This window comes from Diplotaxodon limnothrissa, linkage group LG22 (genome assembly GCF_057381915.1).
Source record: "Diplotaxodon limnothrissa isolate DT_005_m linkage group LG22, D_limnothrissa_male_GT1.1, whole genome shotgun sequence".
Taxonomy (NCBI): domain Eukaryota; kingdom Metazoa; phylum Chordata; class Actinopteri; order Cichliformes; family Cichlidae; genus Diplotaxodon; species Diplotaxodon limnothrissa.
This window is the reverse complement of record NC_140616.1, coordinates 3,083,271-3,107,109: the sequence shown is the minus strand read 5'-3', so window position 1 is coordinate 3,107,109 and position 23,839 is coordinate 3,083,271. Positions and strand designations below refer to the sequence as shown.

The 23,839-nt window shown below is 41.0% G+C and overlaps 4 pseudogenes and 2 gene segments (V, D, J or C); 3 read left to right on the top strand and 3 right to left on the bottom strand.

Annotated features, from left to right (window-relative positions):
• LOC146609171 (Ig kappa-b4 chain C region-like) overlaps window positions 1-381 on the top strand; it is a 103,909-nt gene extending 103,528 nt beyond the window's left edge. Inside the window, 1 exon segment of the C gene segment in view lies at window positions 26-381. Coding sequence covers window positions 97-351 — 255 coding nt within the window.
• A 2,829-nt stretch (window positions 382-3,210) lies between these two features.
• On the bottom strand, window positions 3,211-3,701 carry LOC146609170 (Ig kappa chain V region K-25 pseudogene; annotated as a pseudogene).
• Window positions 3,702-7,540: 3,839 nt separating this feature from the next.
• LOC146609169 (Ig kappa-b4 chain C region pseudogene) lies at window positions 7,541-8,933 on the top strand (annotated as a pseudogene). Its single transcript, XR_014905087.1, has 3 exons — window positions 7,541-7,597; window positions 7,885-7,966; window positions 8,574-8,933. The product of XR_014905087.1 is annotated as an Ig kappa-b4 chain C region pseudogene (transcript).
• Window positions 8,934-10,368: 1,435 nt separating this feature from the next.
• Window positions 10,369-10,850, bottom strand: LOC146609168 (Ig kappa chain V region 2717 pseudogene; annotated as a pseudogene).
• A 1,843-nt stretch (window positions 10,851-12,693) lies between these two features.
• Window positions 12,694-20,712, top strand: LOC146609167 (Ig kappa-b4 chain C region-like). The segment is given in 4 exon segments: window positions 12,694-12,756; window positions 13,066-13,150; window positions 19,013-19,120; window positions 20,387-20,712. Coding segments are annotated over 4 exon segments (582 nt in total).
• A 1,928-nt stretch (window positions 20,713-22,640) lies between these two features.
• On the bottom strand, window positions 22,641-23,131 carry LOC146609166 (Ig kappa chain V region K-25 pseudogene; annotated as a pseudogene).
• Window positions 23,132-23,839: the final 708 nt, after the last annotated feature.

Genomic DNA, 23,839 nt, shown 5'->3' with positions numbered 1-23,839 from the left:
CTCTAAGCTGATTGGTGTTTCCTAGGTGATGCCCGCCCCGCCCTGAAGGTGCTGGGTCCCTCCAGTGAGGAGCTGAAACAGGGGAAGGCCACGCTCATGTGTGTGGCCAACAAGGGCTTCCCCTCAGACTGGAGTCTGTCCTGGAAGGTGGATGGCAGTGGCAGCATCAGCTGGGAGGAGAGCAGGAGCCCCGTGGTGCAGGAGAACGACGGCCTCTACAGCTGGAGCAGCACCCTGAGGCTCCCTGCAGACCACTGGATGAAGGTGGGCTCTGTGACCTGTGAGGCCACCCAGGGCTCCCACACTCTGGTCTCAGAGCCACTGATGAGAGACCAGTGTCCCCAGTCCTGAACTATATGTGACTTTTATGCTGGTCTTACTTTCACACTGCATTCTGTAGCTTTTTTTCCAATTTCTTCTCTCATTTTTCATTGCTTTGTTTAAAGTTTAAAGTTTGTTTAAAGTTTTAAAGAATAAAAAAAATCTACATTGAATAAGAATTGAGTGTTTGTCTTACTTTGTGGTGATGTCAATATTAAACTCTAAATAATGATTTGCAGGATTCTTATTGGAAACCAGTGTGCTATCTGTAGAAAGTCAATATGAGTCAGTAGAATTAAGTCACTTTGAATACATGAAGTTAAGCGAAGTTTATGTTAAAGAGTGTTAAGGTTCAAAAATTGAGGAAGGAGAGTACAAACAACCAGGTCCAGAAGATCTTGGTCAAACAAATGATTTTAATGAATACACGCGTGGGAAGAATAATCTGTACGCAGACAAGAATTAATCTTCGACTTAATCAAAGCATACACAGATTTTTATACCATCAGGGTTTGAATTACTGACGCCCCTTCATACGTCACAGACAGAATATATACACACGTCAAATCAAAACCACAATGACTTTTAACACAGTTTAAAGGAACGTTGTCTTCTATCTTCATGGCCGGTACTTCCTGTCACTGCCGGATGCTCTCTTGTCATCTTGACACCTCAGCAGCAGTTCTGCGACAAACTGCTCTTTTTGCAACCCCAAGCAAAACATGATTAAACTTCCACCTATAAATGATTCTCTCTAACTGAGTGTGTGTGTGTGTGTGTGTGTGTGTGTGTGTGTGTGTGTGTGTGTGTGTGTGTGTGTGTGTGTGTGTGTGTGTGTGTGTGTGTGTGTGTGTGTGTGTGTTGTTCTCTCAATTCACCCGTTGCACTTCTGACCTTTTACCAGACCAGAGGCTCATCCTTATGTGTAATAACCTAACTGAAACTACATGTACTATGTTGAATAAATGTTTTAATCAAGAACCTCTACTAAGAGCTTAGTAAAAGAATATAAAAGTATAACAGACAATTTGAATAACCTAGTAATTCAAATAGCCTCGTCTAACCTGCTCCTCAGAATAACTTTCGGTTTCAGTCCTGCAAACTCTCTGCAACTTCCTGTCAACTGCAACTTAGTCTTTCTTGAAAGACACACACTGTTTAAACCTCTGAATACAATATCAATGCTGCAGATTCTATTATTAATGCAATAGTAATGATGATGATTATTTGACAATAGCAGTAAAATAATTTCCCTGCTCCACAAGAGTAAGTGCGAAGGGGAATTGATAAGAACTTAGAGATTATGATTTTATTACTGAGAATATTGAGCGACACCGCCGTTATTCATGCAAAGTCATTGCATGCTGTTTAATGAATGTTTCAGCATGTTGTAGCTTGTTATATAAAGCAATTTGAGTTCTCAGGTGGAGTAGAAAAGCACAATATAAGAATGAGTCAAATGATCAGTGTTGAGGTATCTTAAAGTATTCTATTATGCAGAGTACTTTTTTAAAGTAATGCAGTACATTATTTTGGTGTTTTTCTGTAAAATCACCTGAAACACACCATCTCATAACTATCATTTAACAATAAGAACTTATAGGCTACAGTCCCTCACGCCAATATAAATCCCTATCCTATCCATTCACTTAGCTTAACATCACCCTGGATTCTTGATTAGTTTAGCATTAGCATGCTGTCTGTGCAGAAGCTTGCAAGCAATCAAACTTGTGTTACCGGCATAATGTTGTTACTTTGTGCTTTAATAAGTACCTCTTAATATATGCTGCAGTGTTACAGTTAAATAATGGAACTATTTGTTCAAAACAATAGTGAGTAAACAGTGATCATGACTTACTTATATATATAGTAGGTGACTTATATATATGTATAGATTCTATATATTGTGCTATTTCTTACTTTTTGTGTTGTCTGCTTTTGTTACTGTTTGTACTGGAGCACTGTAACCAACATAACTGGTGCAGGAAACAGACTGGAATTTGAAATTACGTTTACACTGATTGTAAAAATTAAATATGCATAAGGTTGAATGTTAACATCACAAAGATGTTGTATTCATATAGTAATATGAATATTCCCAGTGGAAACTTACTAAACCAGGTTTGCATAAATTTTTAATTTTATATTAATATTTCTGTCAAACTGAAATGAAAACAAGGTGATGTGTAAATATTATAAACTGTAATCATCTGTAATCATCAACTGTCAAATCAACTGTAATCATAACATAAACTGTCTGTCACGTTGAACTTGTTTCTCCCTTCTTGCTGAAAGCATCACAATAAATATTTGCATTATTACATGAAGAGTGCAGCAAATGGACTGATAGTGAACTTTGGTATGTACTGTGGTAGTTTTCACATTGTATATTAAATTGTGCTATTTTGCCAGGTGTAATATAGATAGGTATTTGTAACATAATTTCAAAGACAAAGTTATCAGACTAGTATTGAACAGCAAAAAAGAAAAAAGTCTACAAACCTGAGAAAATTGGACTTAAAGTTTCTATTTGAAGTATTTATATAAGTTATGGAGACAATTGTGACTCACTGATTTTGGTGATTTATTGTGTTTTTTTCTCTTTCTTTAAGAAATGTTTTCATAATGAGCAATATTCAGGAATTGGTTCACATGTATTTGAGCCGCTATGAATCAGAGGTCAAAGGTCAAAATTTGATTGACTGAGATACAGATAGACTTCCAATAACAACAATAACATTTTCACTCTATCACTGTGTGTGTGTGTGTGTGTGTGTGTGTGTGTGTGTCCTCAGTGAACTGTATCAGTCTCTGCAGTATCTTCCAGCTGCAGCAGTCACTTCAGTTTCTGTTCAGTCTGACTGAGGGAGGTTTTTGTACGACTGTTTTTCACTGTGTGAACACCCACTGACTGTTCAGCCAGTGCCAACTCTGACAGTAATAAACTGCTGCATCTTCAGCCTGGACTCCACTGATGGTCAGAGTGAAGTCAGAGTTTGATCCACTGCCTGTAAAACGAGCTGGAATCCCTGATTGCCGAGTGCTAGCAAGGTAAATGAGCAGTTTAGGAACTCCTCCATCTTTCTGTTGGTACCAGTGTAAATAGTGATGTGGGCTGCTGTAGTAAACATTCTGACTGGTCGTACACTTGATGCTCACAGTTCCTCCCACAGCAGAGCTCACTGCTCCAGGCTGAGTCACTGTGATCTGTCCTCTGGACTCTGAGGACACAGAGACAAAAACATAAAGCAGCTTCATGGTTTTGTGGGCTTCATTTCAGAGGGACAGATGTTGATAGAGGAGAGGAGTTTGATTCTCTGGACTTTACCTGTGAAGCAGCAGCAGAGGAGAGTCCAGATGAGGACGCAGATCAAAGTCATGTTTTTGATGAGGAGGATTTCTGTGGCTTCTGTTGTGATGAAGGACAGCTGTCAGTCATCCAGTGTTCAACTCTCAGGACTATAAACTCTCCCAGAGCACTGGAGCATGGTGCTGCTGATGCAAAGTGCCTCTCTATGGAAATCATCTGACTGACAGAAACATGCAAGTTAGAATAGAAAGCCTTTTTTTGTCACTATAAAGTTGTACAAAGAGATACAGAGAAAATGAGACCAAGACACAACGTTGCAGGGGGAGAAGTGACAGAAACAAATTACATTAGATTAATATTTCAAACATGACAAAATGCTGATCTTACAGCAGCAAAATGATTGTATCTCTACAGTTTAAACATTTCTTATGCACAGAGTGGATAGTCAAAAAAATTGAATCATCACAAATACATTATATGGGGTGGCTGTAGCTCAGGTGGCAGAGCAGGTCAGCCACTAATCAGAAGGTTGGTGGTTCGATCCCAGGCTGCTTCCTGGCTGCCAAATATCCTTGGGCAAGATACTAACCCCATGTTTGACTACTGGTGGTGGTCAGAGGGCCCGGTGGCGCCAGTGTCCGGCAGCCTCGCGTCTGTCAGTGCGCCCCAGGGCGGCTGTGGCTACAATGTAGCTGCCATCACCAGTGTGTGAATGACTGAATGTAGTGTGAAGTGCTTTGGGATCCTTAGGGACTAGAAAAGCGCTATACAAATGCAGGCCATTTTATATTTATTACTTTAATTTTTTAGTCCAATATAATTCTTATTGTCACGGTTTCTGAGGCAAGCTGCATGGTGTTATGAATGAAGGACCCAAGATTCAGGCACAGGCTGTGATGCGAGTGAGCTTTTATTCCAACAGGTGAAAACACACAACAAAAGTGAGGATGGCAAGGACAGAACTAAGGCTACGTTCACACTGCAGGCGAAAGCGCATCAAATCTGATTTTTTTGACCCTGTCTGCTGACAGATGGAGAGAATAGACAGACTGTTCCCTGTTTGTGAAGGACTGCTAGAAAAGTTTAACATAACTGTCTGTCCTGAATCAGTCTTATTAGGTAATGTTCAAATAATTTCATCATCCCAGTGTTTTCAGTGTGGGAGAAAGTACTCAGGGCCTTCAAGTTACACACTATGAAAGGCAGCAACAAGTTTAATGTTCAGAAACCTAAAGTCTGTATCAGCAGCAGAATGGAGCTAAAATAAATGTTGGTTTCAGTTCTATGAAGCTTTGAGTATTTTGGATCAGTAGCTGCTGTGTTTGTTGCATCATATTGCTGTAATTGTTTATATGCTTTTTTTATATTCTGAGCTAAGTTGATCTATAGTGTTACATCATATTCTATAAGGATGTTATGTGTTTGTAGACTTTCTGCCCAGTTTGACCCATTTAGCAGAAGTCAGCCTGTTTAAGGCTCTGATATCTATTCTGTGTGACTTACAGCAGTTATGACATGGTCTGATTTTCTCACCCAATAAAGGAATATTTCATATATCAGTCTACTCTTCATTCTATCAGACACAGTTATCACAGCTCGTACATTTTCTTTTTACACATGTATGTAAGCATTGAGCCAAATGTAATAATGCCAACATATTAAACGAACAATATTTGTCTCTTGTATATAATACATCTATATATACACTGTCACACTGTCATACTTGTCTTTGAGTGAAGAAATGAATGACCAACAAGACATTTTTCCTCCTTCATTTCTGTCACACAAAGCTGTATGTAACGTTTCTCGCGGTTAGTATCATGGTTGCTAGGCAACCTGAACAGCGCGACGCAGGCTAGACCGTCCCATTTCACAAGCCTCTCACTTCCGCACTTCTCGTACTCATAGTACGCACCGTAGTGCGCGTAGTTCAAGCGTGCAGACCCTGAATTGGGACACAGCCACGGGCTTTACACAGAGACCTGACTGAACTGGAACAGAGGGAGCATGGGAACCAAACCTAGGAACTAGAAATCACAGCAAAAGACATAACCAGAATGACCTAAAGCATATTAATTAACACAAAACACTGGGTCACATGACCCAGGACCATGACACTTATAGCACTAGAATTAAATAATAAGGGAAGGATTCTGGATCAGCATCATGATGAAAACTTGTGGCCGTAGTATATACAGTATTCTGGAGAAGGTATAAAATGTCACCGTATGTGTGTGTGTGTGTTTTATGTGTATGGATTTTTTAAATTATTACTCATCATATATTACTGTCTATTAAACCTGATTTTTTCATCCCCATGATAGAACAGAGAAAACCCAACTCAGGAGTGGTCCAAACATTTATAATTCTTTATTCAATCATCTTCCGGAAGAGAGAGACCCCACACAGCCCAAAAGCCAGTTGCAAGATCTCTGGCTTAGAAGCCAAAAATGTGTCTCGGGACGGTGTAACTCCGTCACAACAGGGAACAATAACGCCTGTACCAGTTGTTGTATAGCAGAGGTGCTCAAGTATAAAAACAATAATAAACACAATGCTTTGGTTCTATAACATTTTTCTATCATTACTTTATTTTGGATTAGGTGCATGAGCTTTTAAGTATGGATAATTAAATAATAGATTAATGAAACACCAGAGTGTGCCCTGTTCTGAGATGTACAGCAAGTGGAGAGTGACAGATGAGATGAGGAGATGGAAGAGTGACTCACAGGCAGAGCCGAGTTCATTTCCCACAGTTTTGTTGTTTAATGCTTCTGAGCGCTGTCACCAATCTTTGCATTTTATTATCATCTCATAACACTTCTTTAATCAGCTACCATCTCTGCTGTGGACTTTTTACTGTCTACAGTCTCAAAGCAACACAGACCTCCATCACTATCTGCAGCAGGAGCAGCAGCAACCCCTCAACAGCAACAGTGTTGTTGTTATTCAGCCTGGTTCCATGTGCCCCTTTTGAACTTTGAGCACCCGTCCCTTCCAGCATCTCTGCACGGCCCTGCTCAGAATCATTCATCTGTTTTAGGTTGACATTTTATATGTTTTGTAGAATAACAGGACAAACTGTGAGACTGGAAAGACTTGAGTTTCATGCTCTGTTTTGTGACGTAGTGTGTAATGCTCAGCAGTATTATCATTTTAACTGGTTCTGTGCGCGATCTGAAGACACTAAGTGTTTGTGAGAGAACATAAAACTGTTTTGATGCATTTGTCAGGTTTTACCTGATGAGTTTTAAGTTTTGTGATTGTAGCTTGAAAATTAATTTTAATGTTTAGAGTTATGAGAAAGAAGGTGGAAAAATTAAAGTGATGTATCTTAACAGTTGTTAAATGTAAATGACCAAATTGGATTATTGGAATATAGTTTTATTGTGTTTCGTTGTTTTTATGTAAAAATTATAATATTAATATGTTATGAAATTATGATTTAAAGAATTCATATTGTTGAGTTTGTTTGTTTCAGAGTCAGAGAGCCGTGTCTCTCTACAGTCAGAGGTTTTTGTACGGCGGCTCAATGACTTTGTATCACTGTGGTACACGTTCGGTGGAGGAACCAGACTGCAAGTTGGAAGTAAGTCAGCCGTAGAGCTTTTTTTTTTTAAATGTAATTTTCTTTTCTTTAATTTCATTTAATATGAAAGGCTAGGAAACTTTTTATGTAACTGATTAATTATTTTATTCATAAATTTTGTCCTAAGAAACAAAGTCAGCTTTGGAAATGAATATTCAGACACTCAGGACAATTTCCGCTGAAAATCTGGGATGTTTCATATTATTCATTATTATTTCTAGTTCTGATGGTAAAGTTGTATTTTGAGGGCTTGTAGGTTTAGTTCAGTCACACAGAGAGCCGTGTCTCTCTACAGTCAGAGGTTTTTGTACGGCGCCTCAATGAGTTTGTATCACTGTGGTGGACTTTTGGTGGAGGAACCAGACTGCAAGTTGGAAGTAAGTCAAACTTAAACCTCATTTACTTTAGCAAATTTCTTTCTTTTGATTATCTTAACTTTTCTGTTCAATGTGCCTAAAAAAACCTCAGGAAAATAGTTTTTAGATAAATCTTCATGAAGAAACAAAGTTAGCTTCAGAATAAATGTTAAAATGAATATTAAACACAATATAAAACATCAGAGTGGACTTGAGGATATTTTACATATACATACATCTGGTTAAGTCTTGAGAGCTTTTAGTTTTAATTCAGTCTGTTAGAGTCAGAGAGCCGTGTCTCTCTACAGTCAGAGGTTTTTGTACGGTGGCTCAATGAGTTTGTATCACTGTGGTACACGTTCGGTGGAGGAACCAGACTGGATGTTGGAAGTAAGTCAGACTTGGAGCTTTTTTTTTTAATGTAATTTTCTTTTCTTTTCTTTAATTTCATTTAATATGAAAGGTTAGGAAACTTTTTGTGAAACTGATTAATTATTTTATTCATAAATTTTGTCCTAAGAAACAAAGTCAGCTTTGGAAATGAATATTCAGACACTCAGGACAATTTCCAATGAAAAAAGTTAAACTGCACAGAGTGAAGATAAAGATCTCTGGTGTTCTTATTGTATCATATCATTTAAAATAATGTAAGCAATAAAAAAACCACATTAGGTAAGTAGTGGTATTGAGTTTCTTATCCAGAACAAGCTGTTTATTACGAAGAACTGATGATGTTGAAGCTTAACATCTTTTAAAAGTGTTGACACATCTTTGTTTTGTTTTTTGTTTTTTTATTTCCAGTGTAGTTTGAACATATTTCAGCTCAAACTGTGTGATGATTCTCTCTGTGCTGATATGCATGAGAGGTTTCTTAAAGGGAAGTGAAACAATGTGTGAGTGAATGACTGGTGGAGCAGAAAAAACACCTGACAGAAACTTCTTAACGGAGAAAATCAAATTGTGGTTCCTGTCCTCTAAGCTGATTGGTGTTTCCTAGGTGATACCCGCCCCGCCCTGAAGGTGCTGGGTCCCTCCAGTGAGGAACTGAAACAGGGGGAGGCCACGCTCATGTGTGTGGCCAACAAGGGCTTCCCCTCAGACTGGAGTCTGTCCTGGAAGGTGGATGGCAGTGGCAGCATCAGCTGGGAGGAGAGCAGGAGCCCCGTGGTGCAGGAGAACGACGGCCTCTACAGCTGGAGCAGCACCCTGAGGCTCCCTGCAGACCACTGGATGAAGGTGGGCTCTGTGACCTGTGAGGCCACGAGGGGCTCCCACACTCTGGTCTCAGAGCCACTGATGAGAGACCAGTGTCCCCAGTCCTGACCTGACTAACTGTGACTTTCATGCTGGTCTTACTTTCACACTGCTTTTTTTTTTTTTTTCCAATTTCTTCTCTCATTTTTCATTGCTTTGTTTAAAGTTTAAAGTTTGTTTAAAGTTTTAAAGAATAAAAAAATATCTATATTAAATAAGAATTGAGTGTTTGTCTTACTTTTGTGGTGATGTCAATATTAAACTCTAAATAATGATTTCCAGGGTTCTAATTGGAAGCCAGTGTGCTATCTGTAGTCAATATGAGTCAGTAGAATTAAGCCACTTTCAATACATGAAGTAAAGCAAAGTTTATGTTAAAGAGTAAGTGCGAAGGGGAATTGAGAGACACTGCCATTACTAAGCAGGATATTAAAGACATTACATATATGCAAATTCATTGCATGCTGTGTAATGAAATGTTTCAGCATGTTGCAGTTTGTTGTATAAAACACTGAGCAGGTGGAGCAGAAAAGCGCTGTACAAGAATGAGTCTATTCTCGTGATCAGTGTTGGGGTAGGTATTTTAAGAAGTCATTTAATATACAGAGTTTTTTTGTTAAAAGTATTCAGTACGTTATTTTGTTTTGTTTTTTTTTCTGTAAAATCACCTGAAACACAACATGTCATAACTGTCATTGAACAATATGAACTTGTAGGCTACAGTCTCTCACACCAACATAAATCCCTATCCTAACGACGACACACATATTTTCTTTCTCTTGGCATTTAGGTATATGAATACCTGTCAAGGGTCCTTGACATACAGGTCTCCGACTCGGAGGACAAAAATTAATGTCCTGTGTCTTAGGAGGGCAGGATTGCTTTGCTTTTTCATTATACGATGCTTCGCAGTATTAGTTTTGCCTAACAACCTGTTTTTGACTCCTAAATTGTCATTAATGCAACCGCTCTACATAACAGTCAGTGTAACTGATTAGAAATCTTTTATTCATGAACCTACACATTACGCTTTATTTACTAGTTGTATGTATTTTAACAGAGCAAGAGGTGGACCACACGTTTGAAGAGCTGCTGGTCTTTACAACTGGGGCTGACTTACTTCCACCACTGGGGTCCTGCAACATAGACTTTTATGATCAGGAGTCGGGGATGCGGCGCATCCCATACGCATCGATGTGCAGCTTAGATTTTTTTTCTTACAGAAATATGATTTTTGATAATGATCGATATTTAGAAATTGAGATTTATTTGAGCTGGTATGAAGCAGAAGTCAAAGGTCATAAATGATTTGTTAAAAATAAATGATATATTTCCAACTTTTCTTTCCTTTAGCAACAATCACATTTTCACTGTGTGTGTGTGTGTGTGTGTGTGTGTGTGTGTGTGTGTGTGTGTGTGTGTGTGTGTGTGTGTGTGTCCTCAGTGAACTGTATCAGTCTCTGCAGTATCTTCCAGCTGCAGCAGTCACTTCAGTTTCTGTTCAGTCTGACTGAGGGAGGTTTTTGTACGACTGTTTTTCACTGTGTGAACACCCACTGACTGTTGATAACATGAGCACTCTGACAGTAATAAACTGCTGCATCTTCAGCCTGGACTCCACTGATGGTCAGAGTGAAGTCAGAGTTTGATCCACTGCCTGTAAAACGAGCTGGAATCCCTGAATATCGACTGCTAGTGTAGTAAATGAGCAGTTTAGGAACTCCTCCATCTTTCTGTTGGTACCAGGCTAAATAGTTGTTGCCATAAACATCCTGACTGGTCCGACACTTGATGCTCACAGATGCTCCCACAGCAGAGCTCACTGCTCCAGGCTGAGTCACTGTGATCTGTCCTCTGGACTCTGAGGACACAGAGACAAAAACATAAAGCAGCTTCATGGTTTTGTGGGCTTCATTTCAGAGGGACAGATGTTGATAGAGGAGAGGAGTTTGATTCTCTGGACTTTACCTGTGAAGCAGCAGCAGAGGAGAGTCCAGATGAGGACGCAGATCAAAGTCATGTTTTTGATGAGGAGGATTTCTGTGGCTTCTGTTGTGATGAAGGACAGCTGTCAGTCATCCAGTGTTCAACTCTCAGGACTATAAACTCTCCCAGAGCACTGGAGCATGGTGCTGCTGATGCAAAGTGCCTCTATGGAAATCATCTGACTGAATACAACAGCTACTTGGCTGAAATAGTTGATGCTGTTTATCAGTTAATCAGTTTTTCACAATGTTCACGGTAATTTGTTTCAAAAGAACGATTTTCTTGGAAAGGAGATTTCCTCACCCCAATCCAAGTGTTGGCCAATCAGGACTGTGCAGGGTGCCAGTTTAGCTCAGTGGGTCATGGGAGGGGGCAGCAGCCTGGATTTGAGTATAACCTGTGGCCCTTTTATGAACATAGTTTCTGAGAATCTTCACCCTGAAAGAAGTTAGAAAATGACCTGTCAACAAATTAAAGTGCTGTTCACATTTAAAAAATAGGCCAGAATAAATAGAAAAGTCAATGTTTTTCAAACTACACCTGTGCATGTAAACATGGCCTCAAAAGTGAAAGACATTTCAAACAAATTTAAAAAAAAGGAAAAATTTGTAAAAGTTATTTTAGAGTTTTGAAAAACTCACTCAGTACAAAAAACCTTGCAGTGATTCACATTGATGCATGATGCTGACCACAGGTTGGAAAAGTTAAACATGACCACAGCGCAGATATCACTTGTTAAAATGTTTTGTAGAATAACAGGACAAACTGTGAGACTGGAAAGACTCGACTTTCATGTCCTGAACATGTTATTTTCTGTTTTGTGATGTAGTGTGTAATGCTCAGCAGTATTATCATTTTAACTGGTTCTGTGCATGATCTAAAGCAGTCTTTCTCAAACTGTGGTTCACATACCACAAGTGGTACTTGGCCTCTCTCTGGTGGTACGCGAGAAATCTCCATATTTTTTTAAGATTAAATAATATACCATTGTGGAGGTATGCAAAGATGACACGAGCGTTCCCGAGGCTCTTCTGGGAGCCGGAGTCAACCAGAAAACGTCTCCCCGAGTATGAGTCCTCCATGAAGTGCAGCCTTTCCTTGTCGCCAGCGGTCACAGCCGCTACAGGCAGCCCAGGGAAATGGCGGGCTCATTTCTGCGGCACAGCACTGTCACGCTGATGGTAAAAACACAACCCTTTTCCATGACACCGCGATCCCAGCCACTATCGATGAGTTGGAGGCCCCCGGGAGAATCGGTGGGGGCGTGGGAGAGTCGGGAATTATCGTCTGGATGCCAAAGCTCCTGGTAGCCAGGAGAATGTGATCCACTTCTTCTGCAAGTGACTGGTAATCCTTCGCACCCAGCAGCGGGGAGTTGTCAAGGCCAACTCAAGGAAGACGTGAGTGAAGAGGAATCCGCCGTCATCCGTTCCTAGCAAGGACAGCGTGCTCTCCATGAGTTCGAGAGCGGTACCATCACCCAGGCCAGAGAGAGAGAGGAGTTTCTCAGCCCGCTCTGCATCGGAGGGGGAGTAGTGCTGCAGCAGCAGCACCTTCAGAGCGGTGTATTTCCCTTTGATAGGAGGGGATCTCGGAGGAGGGTCATCACAAAACAGTAGGCAAAACTGATGTGAATACAGTGCTTTATCTACAGTGCCTAGTTTAATTACAATGCAGGAACTATAAAGGCTACGAACTGTGAACTATGAAACGTGAAACTCAGACAGTGTGCTATGACTAGATGCAAGAGTTTAAGTACAGATCCTGGGGAGGGAAAAAGGGGCGGCGGCCTGGGTGGAGTTACACAGTCACTATAATGAGAAGAGACAGCCAGTCAGTGGCAGTCTAGTGAATCACAGCCATTTGATTAAACTATGATGGTTATGGCTTATGCATTGCAGGGGCAGGCATCGCACAAGGAGGGTGTCCAGGGGGTCCGGGTGAGGAGTGGTGGGGAGAGAGTCCGGAATATACTTGGAGCAACGGCCCTGGCAGGGAGGCTGATGAAGGGCCACGATGAAGGGAGTTCAACCTGATAGCAGAAACCCAGTGTCCAGACAGAGATGCATCTCTCCTGTTTGTAAAGCATGACAGCCAGGCAGGTACTAAGACAGGGAGAAAACACTGAGTAGAAATGCAGATGTTAGGGAAAGTCTCAAGAGCTTTGCGGCCTAGAACTAACGTGGGTTAGCTGAAGATCTGGCAGAGGTCTGTTGTGAGTGCTGGTCTTAAATGCTGGTGACTTGCAGTCAGGTTTGAAGGCTGATGGGAGTCTCCGCCTGAAGGTGGAGCCCAGTAGAGTGGAAAAACCCCGCACTCACCCGGACCATGACAGTTAAAACGTAAGATAAGATAAGATAAGATAAGATAAGATAAGATAAGATAAGATAAGATAAGATACCTTTATTAGTCCCACAAGGGGAAATTTCATGTTAAGGCTGCTGACGTATTGCACGCAATGGCAGCGCCATCTTACCCTCCAACCATACATACATTACCCAAAAACATCACATGGGGAAGACAGGTCAGAGAGGTATAACATGGAAAATGCACCACATGAGGAAAGATAAGGAGAAAAAAATAACTCCCCCCAGACTGAGCTCCAACAGGGAGATCAGTTTGAGAACAGAAAAAAACACCTCTGCACATGAAAAAACTCTTAATACACCAAAGAAACACATGACAAGCAACAGGGGAGGGTAAAGGGTGAGAGCCAGCTAGTGTAGACAGTACATCCGGGCCTGTGTGCGCTGGTCTCCTTGATCCACCGTCAGCATCAGAGGGGAATAAGCGTCAAAGGCGTTTGGAGGGGGGATGAGTGCACATCTGCATGTGTACATATGTCTGTGTCTGTATGTGTGTGCGTGTCCAGAGTTCAGCTGAGACAGTGTCCTTCGCCCTGCCAGGCTAAGTAAACAGTCTTCCAGCCAACCCAGGTGGCCTTGCATGGAATGGGAAGAACAGACTAAACACAGTCGTTATCAGGGAGTTGTTGTTCAGCTCCAGCCTTGAGACCACAGCTGGCACAGAAGGGGTCTCCGCATGAAGTGATGGTGGTTTTTACTTTAGTGCGAACAGCTCATATGAATTTCAAAGCTGCTCTAACAGTCCGACACTGGTCTCTCAATCTCCCGTTGGAGAGCCGTGAGCTTCTCCATGATGTTATCAACCTTACGTTCCGTGATGTCGTCATTCTTGTGCTCAAAGAGCCGATTCTGAGAACTCACGACCGCAGTGAGCTGCTCCAAGATGTGATCCAGTTTGTGCACAGAGGTCTTATTCTGAGTATTCACGGCAGCCGTAAGCTTCTCCAAGATCTTATCCATGCTGCACTCAATGAGCCCATTTTGAGAAACTCAGGCCTCGTCCCATCGTTTCAATCCCAGCGGGCAGCCTTGTGGGGGTTTGAACAGCCGGTTCCGCTTTCTTAATTCTTCGATAAGTCAGGGCCAAGCCAGCTCCGATCAGCCAGAACCCTGTTATCATGGTTCCGAATAGGTAGATATCTTCAGCACTCAGGCTCACCCAAGCCCAGAATAGTTTGGATCCAGAAGCAGGGTTCATACGTCATCACTTGGTGTTCGCTCGCTCTGCGGTAGAGTATCACTTCCTGTTCCTGCTCAAACACAGTGGTGTTTCTGAGTAGCTTATTTGCTTAGCAATTTAATTAACAACTTTTAAATACATTCTTTTTCATAGTATAATCTTCACGTGCTTCATCCGAAGCACACTTTCTGTGTACTCACTACCTAATTTATAGCCAAACTATTCACTCACTGTCTCTGTACTGTTTCACTAGCCTAGCTTAGCTTAGCTCGTAGCCGACTCGTTAGCACCATGGCTACTTCACCTGTCCCTCCTGCACTTTCTTGCTCATTGTGTCAGATGTTTAGTTACTCCTCGGCCTCCTTTAGCAGTAATGATATCTGTAACAAATGTAGCATATTTGCAGCGCTGGAGGCCAGGATTACTGAATTGGAGACTCGGTTTCGCACCCTTCATTCACCCATAGCTAGCCAGGCCCCTGTAGCTGGTGCAGCCGAAGATAGCGTAGGCCCCGCTAGCTGTTCCCTGGCAGACCCCAAGCAGCTGGGGAAAGAGGGCGGCTGGGTCACGGTGAGGAGGAAGCATAGTCCTAAACAGAAGCCCCAGGTACACCACCAACCCGTTCATGTGTCTAACCGTTTTTCCCCACTCGGCGACACACCCGCCGGGGGTCAAACTCTGGTAATTGGCGATTCTGTTCTCAGACATGTGAAGCTAGAGACACCGGCAACCATAGTCAATTGTCTTCCAGGGGCCAGAGCAGGCGACATTGAAGGAAATTTAAAACTGCTGGCTAAGGGTAAACGTAAATTCAGTAAGATCATAATTCACGTCGGCAGTAATGACACCCGGTTACGCCAATCGGAGGTCACTAAAATCAATATTGAATCGGTGTGCAGCTTTGCCAAAACAATGTTGGACTCTGTAGTTTTCTCTGGTCCCCTCCCCAATCAGACCAGGAGTGACATGTTTAGCCGCATGTTCTCCTTAAATTGCTGGCTGTCTGAGTGGTGTCCCAGAAACGATGTGGGCTTCATAGATAATTGGCAAACCTTCTGGAGGAAACCTGGTCTTGTTAGGAGAGACGGCATCCATCCCACTTTGGATGGAGCAGCTCTCATTTCTAGAAATATGGACAAATTTATTAAACCCCCCAAAATATGACTATCCAGAGTTGGGACCAGGAAGCAGAGTTGCAGTTTTACACGCCTCTCTGCAGCTTCTCTCCTCCTGCTACCCCCCCAAAAACCCATCTCCATAGAGACTGTGTCAGCTCCCAAACAGACAAAAAACAAACTAAAAACCAGCAACAAACAACTTATATTGAATTCAAAATCCTGCCCCTCACATACAAGGTCTTAAATAATCAGGCCCCATCTTATCTTAATGACCTTGTAGTACCATATCACCCTATTAGAGCACTTGGCTCTCGCTCTGCAGGCCTACTTGTTGTTCCTAGAGTATTTAAAAGTAGAATGGGAGGGAGAGCCTTCAGTTTTCAGGCCCCTCTTCTGTGGAACCAGCTTCCAGTTTGGATTCGGGAGACAGACACTATCTCTACTTTTAAGATTAGGCTTAAAACTTTCCTTTTTGCTAAAGCATATAGTTAGGGCTGGACCAGGTGACCCTGAATCCTCCCTTAGTTATGCTGCAATAGACATGGGCTGCCGGGGGATTCCCATGATGCATTGAGTTTTTCCTTTCCAGTCACCTTTCTCGCTCACTATGTATTAATAGACCTCTCTGCATTGAATCATATCTGTTATTAACCTCTGTCTCTCTTCCACAGCATGTCTTTTATCCTGTCTTCCTTCTCTCACCCCAACCGGTCGCAGCAGATGGCCCCGCCCCTCCCTGAGCCTGGTTCTGCCGGAGGTTTCTTCCTGTTAAAAGGGAGTTTTTCCTTCCCACTGTTGCCAAAGTGCTTGCTCATAGGGGGTCATATGATTGTTGGGTTTTTCTCTGTATCTATGAAGCGCCTTGAGGCGACTTTTGTTGTGATTTGGCGCTATATAAATAAAATTGAATTGAATTGAATCACTTAAAGATTGGATATCCCACCTGCTGTGAATGTTTTAATGCAGTACAGTTGTTGTTATCATCATTTGTCACATCCTGTTTGTGACAGCTAAAATAAATAACATTCATATAAGAAATAAAATTGTCTCGTGTAAACTGTGTGGTGCTACAGTGGCTTTTCCACATTTTGTCACATTACAGCCACAAACATGAATCAGTTTTATTGGACTTCCAGGTGAAAGACCAACACAAAGTGGTGCACACGTGAGAAGTGGAACGAAAATCATACATGATTCCAAACATTTTTTACAAATAAATAACTGCAAAGTGGGGTGTGCGTAATTATTCAGCCCCCTTTGGTCTGAGTGCAGTCAGTTGCACATAGACGTTGCCTGATGAGTGCTAATGACTAAATAGATGCACCTGTGTGTAATCTAATGTCAGTACAAATACAGCTGCTCTGTGACAGCCTCAGAGGTTGTCTAAGAGAATATTGGGAGCAACAACAACACCATGAAGTCCAAAGAACACACCAGACAGGTCAGAGATGAAGTTATTGAGAAATCTAAAGCAGGCTTAGGCTACAAAAAGATTTCCCAAGCCTCCAACATCCCACGGAGCACTGTTCAAGCCATCATTCAGAAATGGAAGGAGTATGGCACAACTGTAAACCTACCAAGACAAGGTCGTCCTCCTAAACTCACAGGCCGAACAAGGAGAGCGCTGATCAGAAATGCAGCCAAGAGGCCCATGGTGACTCTGGACGAGCTGCAGAGATCTACAGCTCAGGTGGGGGAATCTGTCCATAGGACAACTATTAGTGGTGCACTGCACAAAGTTGGCCTTTATGGAAGAGTGGCAAGAAGAAAGCCATTGTTAACAGAAAACCATAAGAAGTCCCGTTTGCAGTTTGCCACAAGCCATGTGGAGGACACAGCAAACATGTGGAAGAAGCTGCTCTGGTCAGATGAGACCAAAATGGAACTTTTTGGCCAAAATGCAAAACGCTGTGTGTGGCGGAAAACTAACACTGCACATCACTCTGAACACACCATCCCCACTGTCAAATATGGTGGTGGCAGCATCATGCTCTGGGGAGGCTTCTCTTCAGCAGGGACAGGGAAGCTGGTCAGAGTTGATGGGAAGATGGATGGAGCCAAATACAGAGCAATCTTGGAAGAAAACCTCTTGGAGTCTGCAAAAGACTTGAGACTGGGGCGGAGGTTCACCTTCCAGCAGGACAACCACCCTAAACATAAAGCCAGGCCAACAATGGTTTAAAACAAAACATGTCCATGTGTTAGAATGGCCCAGTCAAAGTCCAGATCTAAATCCAATCGAGAATCTGTGGCAAGATCTGAAAACTGCTGTTGACAAACGCTGTCCATCTGATCTGACTGAGCTGGAGCTGTTTTACAAAGAAGAATGGGCAAAGATTTCAGTCTGTAGATGTGCAAAGCTGGTAGAGACAGACCCTAAAAGACTGGCAGCTGGAACTGCAGCAAAAGGTGGTTCTACAAAGTATTGACTCAGGGGGCTGAATAATTACGCACAACTCACTTTGCAGTTATTTATTTGTAAAAAATGTTTGGAATCATGTATGATTTTGTTCCACTTCTCACGTGTGCACCACTTTGTGTTGGTCTTTCACCTGGAATTCCAATAAAATTGATTCATGTTTGTGGCTGAAATGTGACAAAATGTGGAAAACTTCGAATACTTTTGCAAGCCACTGTAAATAGGCCTATAACTGTACTTTAATGTTGGTCATAAGGGTGGTACTTCAAGAGACATATGTTATGAGGTGGTCCTCACTGTGAGTTTGAGAACCACTGATCTAAAGACTCTGAGTGTTTGTGAGAACACGTAAAACTGTTTTGATGTATTTGTGCAGTTTGAGGTTTTGTGAATGTAGATTGAAAATTCACTTTAATGTTTAGAGTTTTGAGAAAGAAGGTGGAAGTGTCGTGGTCCGGAGTCTGTGGACTCCATGTTTATGTTTTAGGTTAATTAATATTCTGTGGTTTTGTTTATTTTGGGTTATTTGTGATTGTTCAGAGTTTAATGTTCTCTGTTCCTCGATTGTGTTTTGCTTAGTATTTTTGGTTCTATGGTAATGTTTTCAGGTTACATCCTCCCAGTCTCGTCTAATTAGAATCAACTCTTCCTCCTGTCTGCCATTTCCTTGTTTCCTTGTGTGTGTATTAGTGTGTGTTTGCCTCTTTGCTCTTTGTTGGAGCATCTGCGTCTCACTGGTGTTTCATCCGCATCTCGTTTCCTGCTGGCCATCCCCTGTGTTGTCTCAGTCTCCTCACGTTTCAGGTTTGGTTTGTAGTTTTCCCCAAGTTTTGTTCACGCCATACCCGTTCCTGTTATGTGCTTCACTTACGTTAAATAAAACTCACTCCCTGAATCTGAGTCTGCGTTTGGGTCCTTCCAATAAAACCTGCAGCTGTGACAGGGAGCTTTTGTAGTGATGTATCTTAACAACTATAAAATGTAAATTCTCAAATTATATTTTTGGAACTTTATTTTATTGTGTTTACTTTATTTTAATTTTAAAATTATACTATTAATATGTTATAAAGCTATGATGAAAACAATTCATATTGTTGAGTTTGTTTGTTTCAGAGTCAGAGAGCCGTGTCTCTCTACAGTCAGAGGTTTTTGTACGGCGCCTCAATGAGTTTGTATCACTGTGGTGGACTTTTGGTGGAGGAACCAGACTGGATGTTGGAAGTAAGTCGAACTTAAACCTCTTTTATTTTATCAGATTTCTTTCTTGTGGTTATCTTGACTTTTCTGTTCAGTGTGCCAGAAAACAAAAATCATTAAAATAGTTTTTAGATCAATTTTCATGAAGACACAAAGTTAGCTTCAGAATAAATGTTAAAATCAATATTAACAAATAATATAAAACATCAGAGTTGACTTGAGGATTATTGAGATATATATATGTCTGGTTAACTCTTGAGAGCTTTTGGTTTTAATTTAGTCTGTTAGAGTCAGAGAGCTGTGTCTCTACAGTCAGAGGTTTTTGTGCAGCGGCTCAGTGAGTTTGTATCACTGTGGTGGACTTTTGGTGGAGGAACCAGACTGGATGTTGGAAGTAAGATTATAATGTTTTTAAAGAAACTACATCGAGGTGTAAATGTTAGCTTTATAACAATGAAGTATTCATGTAGAGGTAATATTATAACCATTGTACACTGGAGGCTGACTCCATCAGCTTTAATTAGATTTTATGTCGACATTTCTGACATAAAGACGATGCATTGTGTAAATAATATAAACTGTCATCAGCCTGTGATTATTTTCTAGTTTGAAATCACAGTCACTGTTTCTAAGATGAATTAAATGTAACTGTCCTCAAGTCAAACAGAGTGAAGATAAAGATTTCTGGTCTTTTACTTAGTCAGTAAAAATGTAGAATTTGCTTAGAAATCATAAAAGCACTACAATAAATGACTGAAACTCACATGAGGTAAGTAGAAAACTTGTGTATTATACAGAACGGAGGTTTTTGAAGCTGAACATCTTGTATAATTGTTGCCATATCTGCTTCTTTTATTGCCAGAAGTTAAAGATGGGCATTTGACAGTGTGCAGCACGTCTGGTGTTTCTGTTGTAGCAGATATCATTTCAAATGTCATTAAAATCATGTAAGCAGTAAAAGAAATTAATCCACATCATTCAAGTAGTGCTATTAAGTTTCTTATCTCCAACAAGTGATGTGTTATAGATAACTGATGAATTTGAAGCTAAAATAGTTTTGTAAATGTTTCCACATCTGCTTCTTTTATTTCCAGTGTAGTTTGAACATATTTCAGCTCAAACTGTGTGATGATTCTCTCTGTGCTGATATGCATGAGAGGTTTCTGAAAGGGAAGTGAAACAATGTGTGAGTGAATGACTGGTGGAGCAGAAAAAACACCTGACAGAAACTTCTTAACGGAGAAAATCAAATTGTGGTTCCTGTCCTCTAAGCTGATTGGTGTTTCCTAGGTGATGCCCGCCCCGCCCTGAAGGTGCTGGGTCCCTCCAGTGAGGAGCTGAAACAGGGGGAGGCCACGCTCATGTGTCTGGCCAACAAGGGCTTCCCCTCAGACTGGAGTCTGTCCTGGAAGGTGGATGGCAGTGGCAGCATCAGCTGGGAGGAGAGCAGGAGCCCCGTGGTGCAGGAGAACGACGGCCTCTACAGCTGGAGCAGCACCCTGAGGCTCCCTGCAGACCACTGGATGAAGGTGGGCTCTGTGACCTGTGAGGCCACCCAGGGCTGCCAGGCTCTGGTCTCAGAGCCACTCAGGAGAGACCAGTGTTCCCAGTCCTGAACTATATGTGACTTTTATGCTGGTCTTACTTTCACACTGCATTCTGTAGCTTTTTTTTTTCAATTTCTTCTCTCATTGTTCATTGCTTTGTTTAAAGTTTAAAGTTTGTTTAAAGTTTTAAAGAATAAAAAAAATCTACATTAAATAAGAATTGAGTGTTTGTCTTACTTTTGTGGTGATGTCAATATTAAACTCTAAATAATGATTTCCAGGATTCTTATTGGAAACCAGTGTGCTATCTGTAGTCAATATGAGTCAGTAGAATTAAGCCACTTTGAATACATGAAGTAAAGCAAAGTTTATGTTAAAGAGTAAGTGCGAAGGGGAATTGATAAGAACTTAGAGATTATGATTTTATTACTGAGAATATTGAGCGACACCGCCGTTATTCATGCAAAGTCATTGCATGCTGTTTAATGAATGTTTCAGCATGTTGTAGCTTGTTATATAAAGCAATTTGAGTTCTCAGGTGGAGTAGAAAAGCACAATATAAGAATGAGTCAAATGATCAGTGTTGAGGTATCTTAAAGTATTCTATTATGCAAAGTACTTTTTTAAAGTAATGAAGTACATTATTTTGGTGTTTTTCTGTAAAATCACCTGAAACACACCATCTCATAACTATCATTTAACAATAAGAACTTATAGGCTACAGTCCCTCACGCCAATATAAATCCACTATCCATTCACTTAGCTTAACATCACCCTGGATTCTTGATTAGTTTAGCATTAGCATGCTGTCTGTGCAGAAGCTTGCAAGCAATCAAACTTGTGTTACCGGCATAATGTTTAGTTACTTTGTGCTTTAATAAGTACCTCTTAATATATGCTGCAGTGTTACAGTTAAATAATGGAACTATTGGTTCAAAACAATAGTGAGTAAACAGTGATCATGACTTACTTATATATATAGTAGGTGACTTATATATATGTATAGATTCTATATATTGTGCTATTTCTTACTTTTTGTGTTGTCTGCTTTTGTTACTGTTTGTACTGGAGCACTGTAACCAACATAACTGGTGCAGGAAACAGACTGGAATTTGAAATTACGTTTACACTGATTGTAAAAATTAAATATGCATAAGGGTGAATGTTAACATCACAAAGATGTTGTATTCATATAGTAATATGAATATTCCCAGTGGAAACTTACTAAACCAGGTTTGCATAAATTTTATATTAATATTTCTGTCAAACTGAAATGAAAACAAGGTGATGTGTAAATATTATAAACTGTAATCATCTGTAATCATCAACTGTCAAATCAACTGTAATCATAACATAAACTGTCTGTCACGTTGAACTTGTTTCTCCCTTCTTGCTGAAAGCATCACAATAAATATTTGCATTATTACATGAAGAGTGCAGCAAATGGACTGATAGTGAACTTTGGTATGTACTGTGGTAGTTTTCACATTGTATATTAATTGTGCTATTTTGCCAGGTGTAATATAGATAGGTATTTGTAACATAATGTCAAAGACAAAGTTATCAGACTAGTATTGAACAGCAAAAAAGAAAAAAGTCTACAAACCTGAGAAAATTGGACTTAAAGTTTCTATTTGAAGTATTTATATAAGTTATGGAGACAATTGTGACTCACTGATTTTGGTGATTTATTGTGTTTTTCTCTTTCTTTAAGAAATGTTTTCATAATGAGCAATATTCAGGAATTGGTTCACATGTATTTGAGCCGCTATGAATCAGAGGTCAAAGGTCAAAATTTGATTGACTGAGATACAGATAGACTTCCAATAACAACAATAACATTTTCACTCTATCACTGTGTGTGTGTGTGTGTGTGTGTGTGTGTGTGTGTGTGTGTCCTCAGTGAACTGTATCAGTCTCTGCAGTATCTTCCAGCTGCAGCAGTCACTTCAGTTTCTGTTCAGTCTGACTGAGGGAGGTTTTTGTACGACTGTTTTTCACTGTGTGAACACCCACAGACTGTTCAGCCAGTGCCAACTCTGACAGTAATAAACTGCTGCATCTTCAGCCTGGACTCCACTGATGGTCAGAGTGAAGTCAGAGTTTGATCCACTGCCTGTAAAACGAGCTGGAATCCCTGATTGCCGAGTGCTAGCAAGGTAAATGAGCAGTTTAGGAACCCCTCCATCTTTCTGTTGGTACCAGTGTAAATAGTGATGTGGGCTGCTGTAGTAAACATTCTGACTGGTCGTACACTTGATGCTCACAGTTCCTCCCACAGCAGAGCTCACTGCTCCAGGCTGAGTCACTGTGATCTGTCCTCTGGACTCTGAGGACACAGAGACAAAAACATAAAGCAGCTTCATGGTTTTGTGGGCTTCATTTCAGAGGGACAGATGTTGATAGAGGAGAGGAGTTTGATTCTCTGGACTTTACCTGTGAAGCAGCAGCAGAGGAGAGTCCAGATGAGGACGCAGATCAAAGTCATGTTTTTGATGAGGAGGATTTCTGTGGCTTCTGTTGTGATGAAGGACAGCTGTCAGTCATCCAGTGTTCAACTCTCAGGACTATAAACTCTCCCAGAGCACTGGAGCATGGTGCTGCTGATGCAAAGTGCCTCTCTATGGAAATCATCTGACTGACAGAAACATGCAAGTTAGAATAGAAAGCCTTTTTTTGTCACTATAAAGTTGTACAAAGAGATACAGAGAAAATGAGACCAAGACACAACGTTGCAGGGGGAGAAGTGACAGAAACAAATTACATTAGATTAATATTTCAAACATGACAAAATGCTAATCTTACAGCAGCAAAATGATTGTATCTCTACAGTTTAAACATTTCTTATGCACAGAGTGGATAGTCAAAAAAATTGAATCATCACAAATACATTATATGGGGTGGCTGTAGCTCAGGTGGCAGAGCAGGTCAGCCACTAATCAGAAGGTTGGTGGTTCGATCCCAGGCTGCTTCCTGGCTGCCAAATATCCTTGGGCAAGATACTAACCCCATGTTTGACTACTGGTGGTGGTCAGAGGGCCCGGTGGCGCCAGTGTCCGGCAGCCTCGCGTCTGTCAGTGCGCCCCAGGGCGGCTGTGGCTACAATGTAGCTGCCATCACCAGTGTGTGAATGACTGAATGTAGTGTGAAGTGCTTTGGGATCCTTAGGGACTAGAAAAGCGCTATACAAATGCAG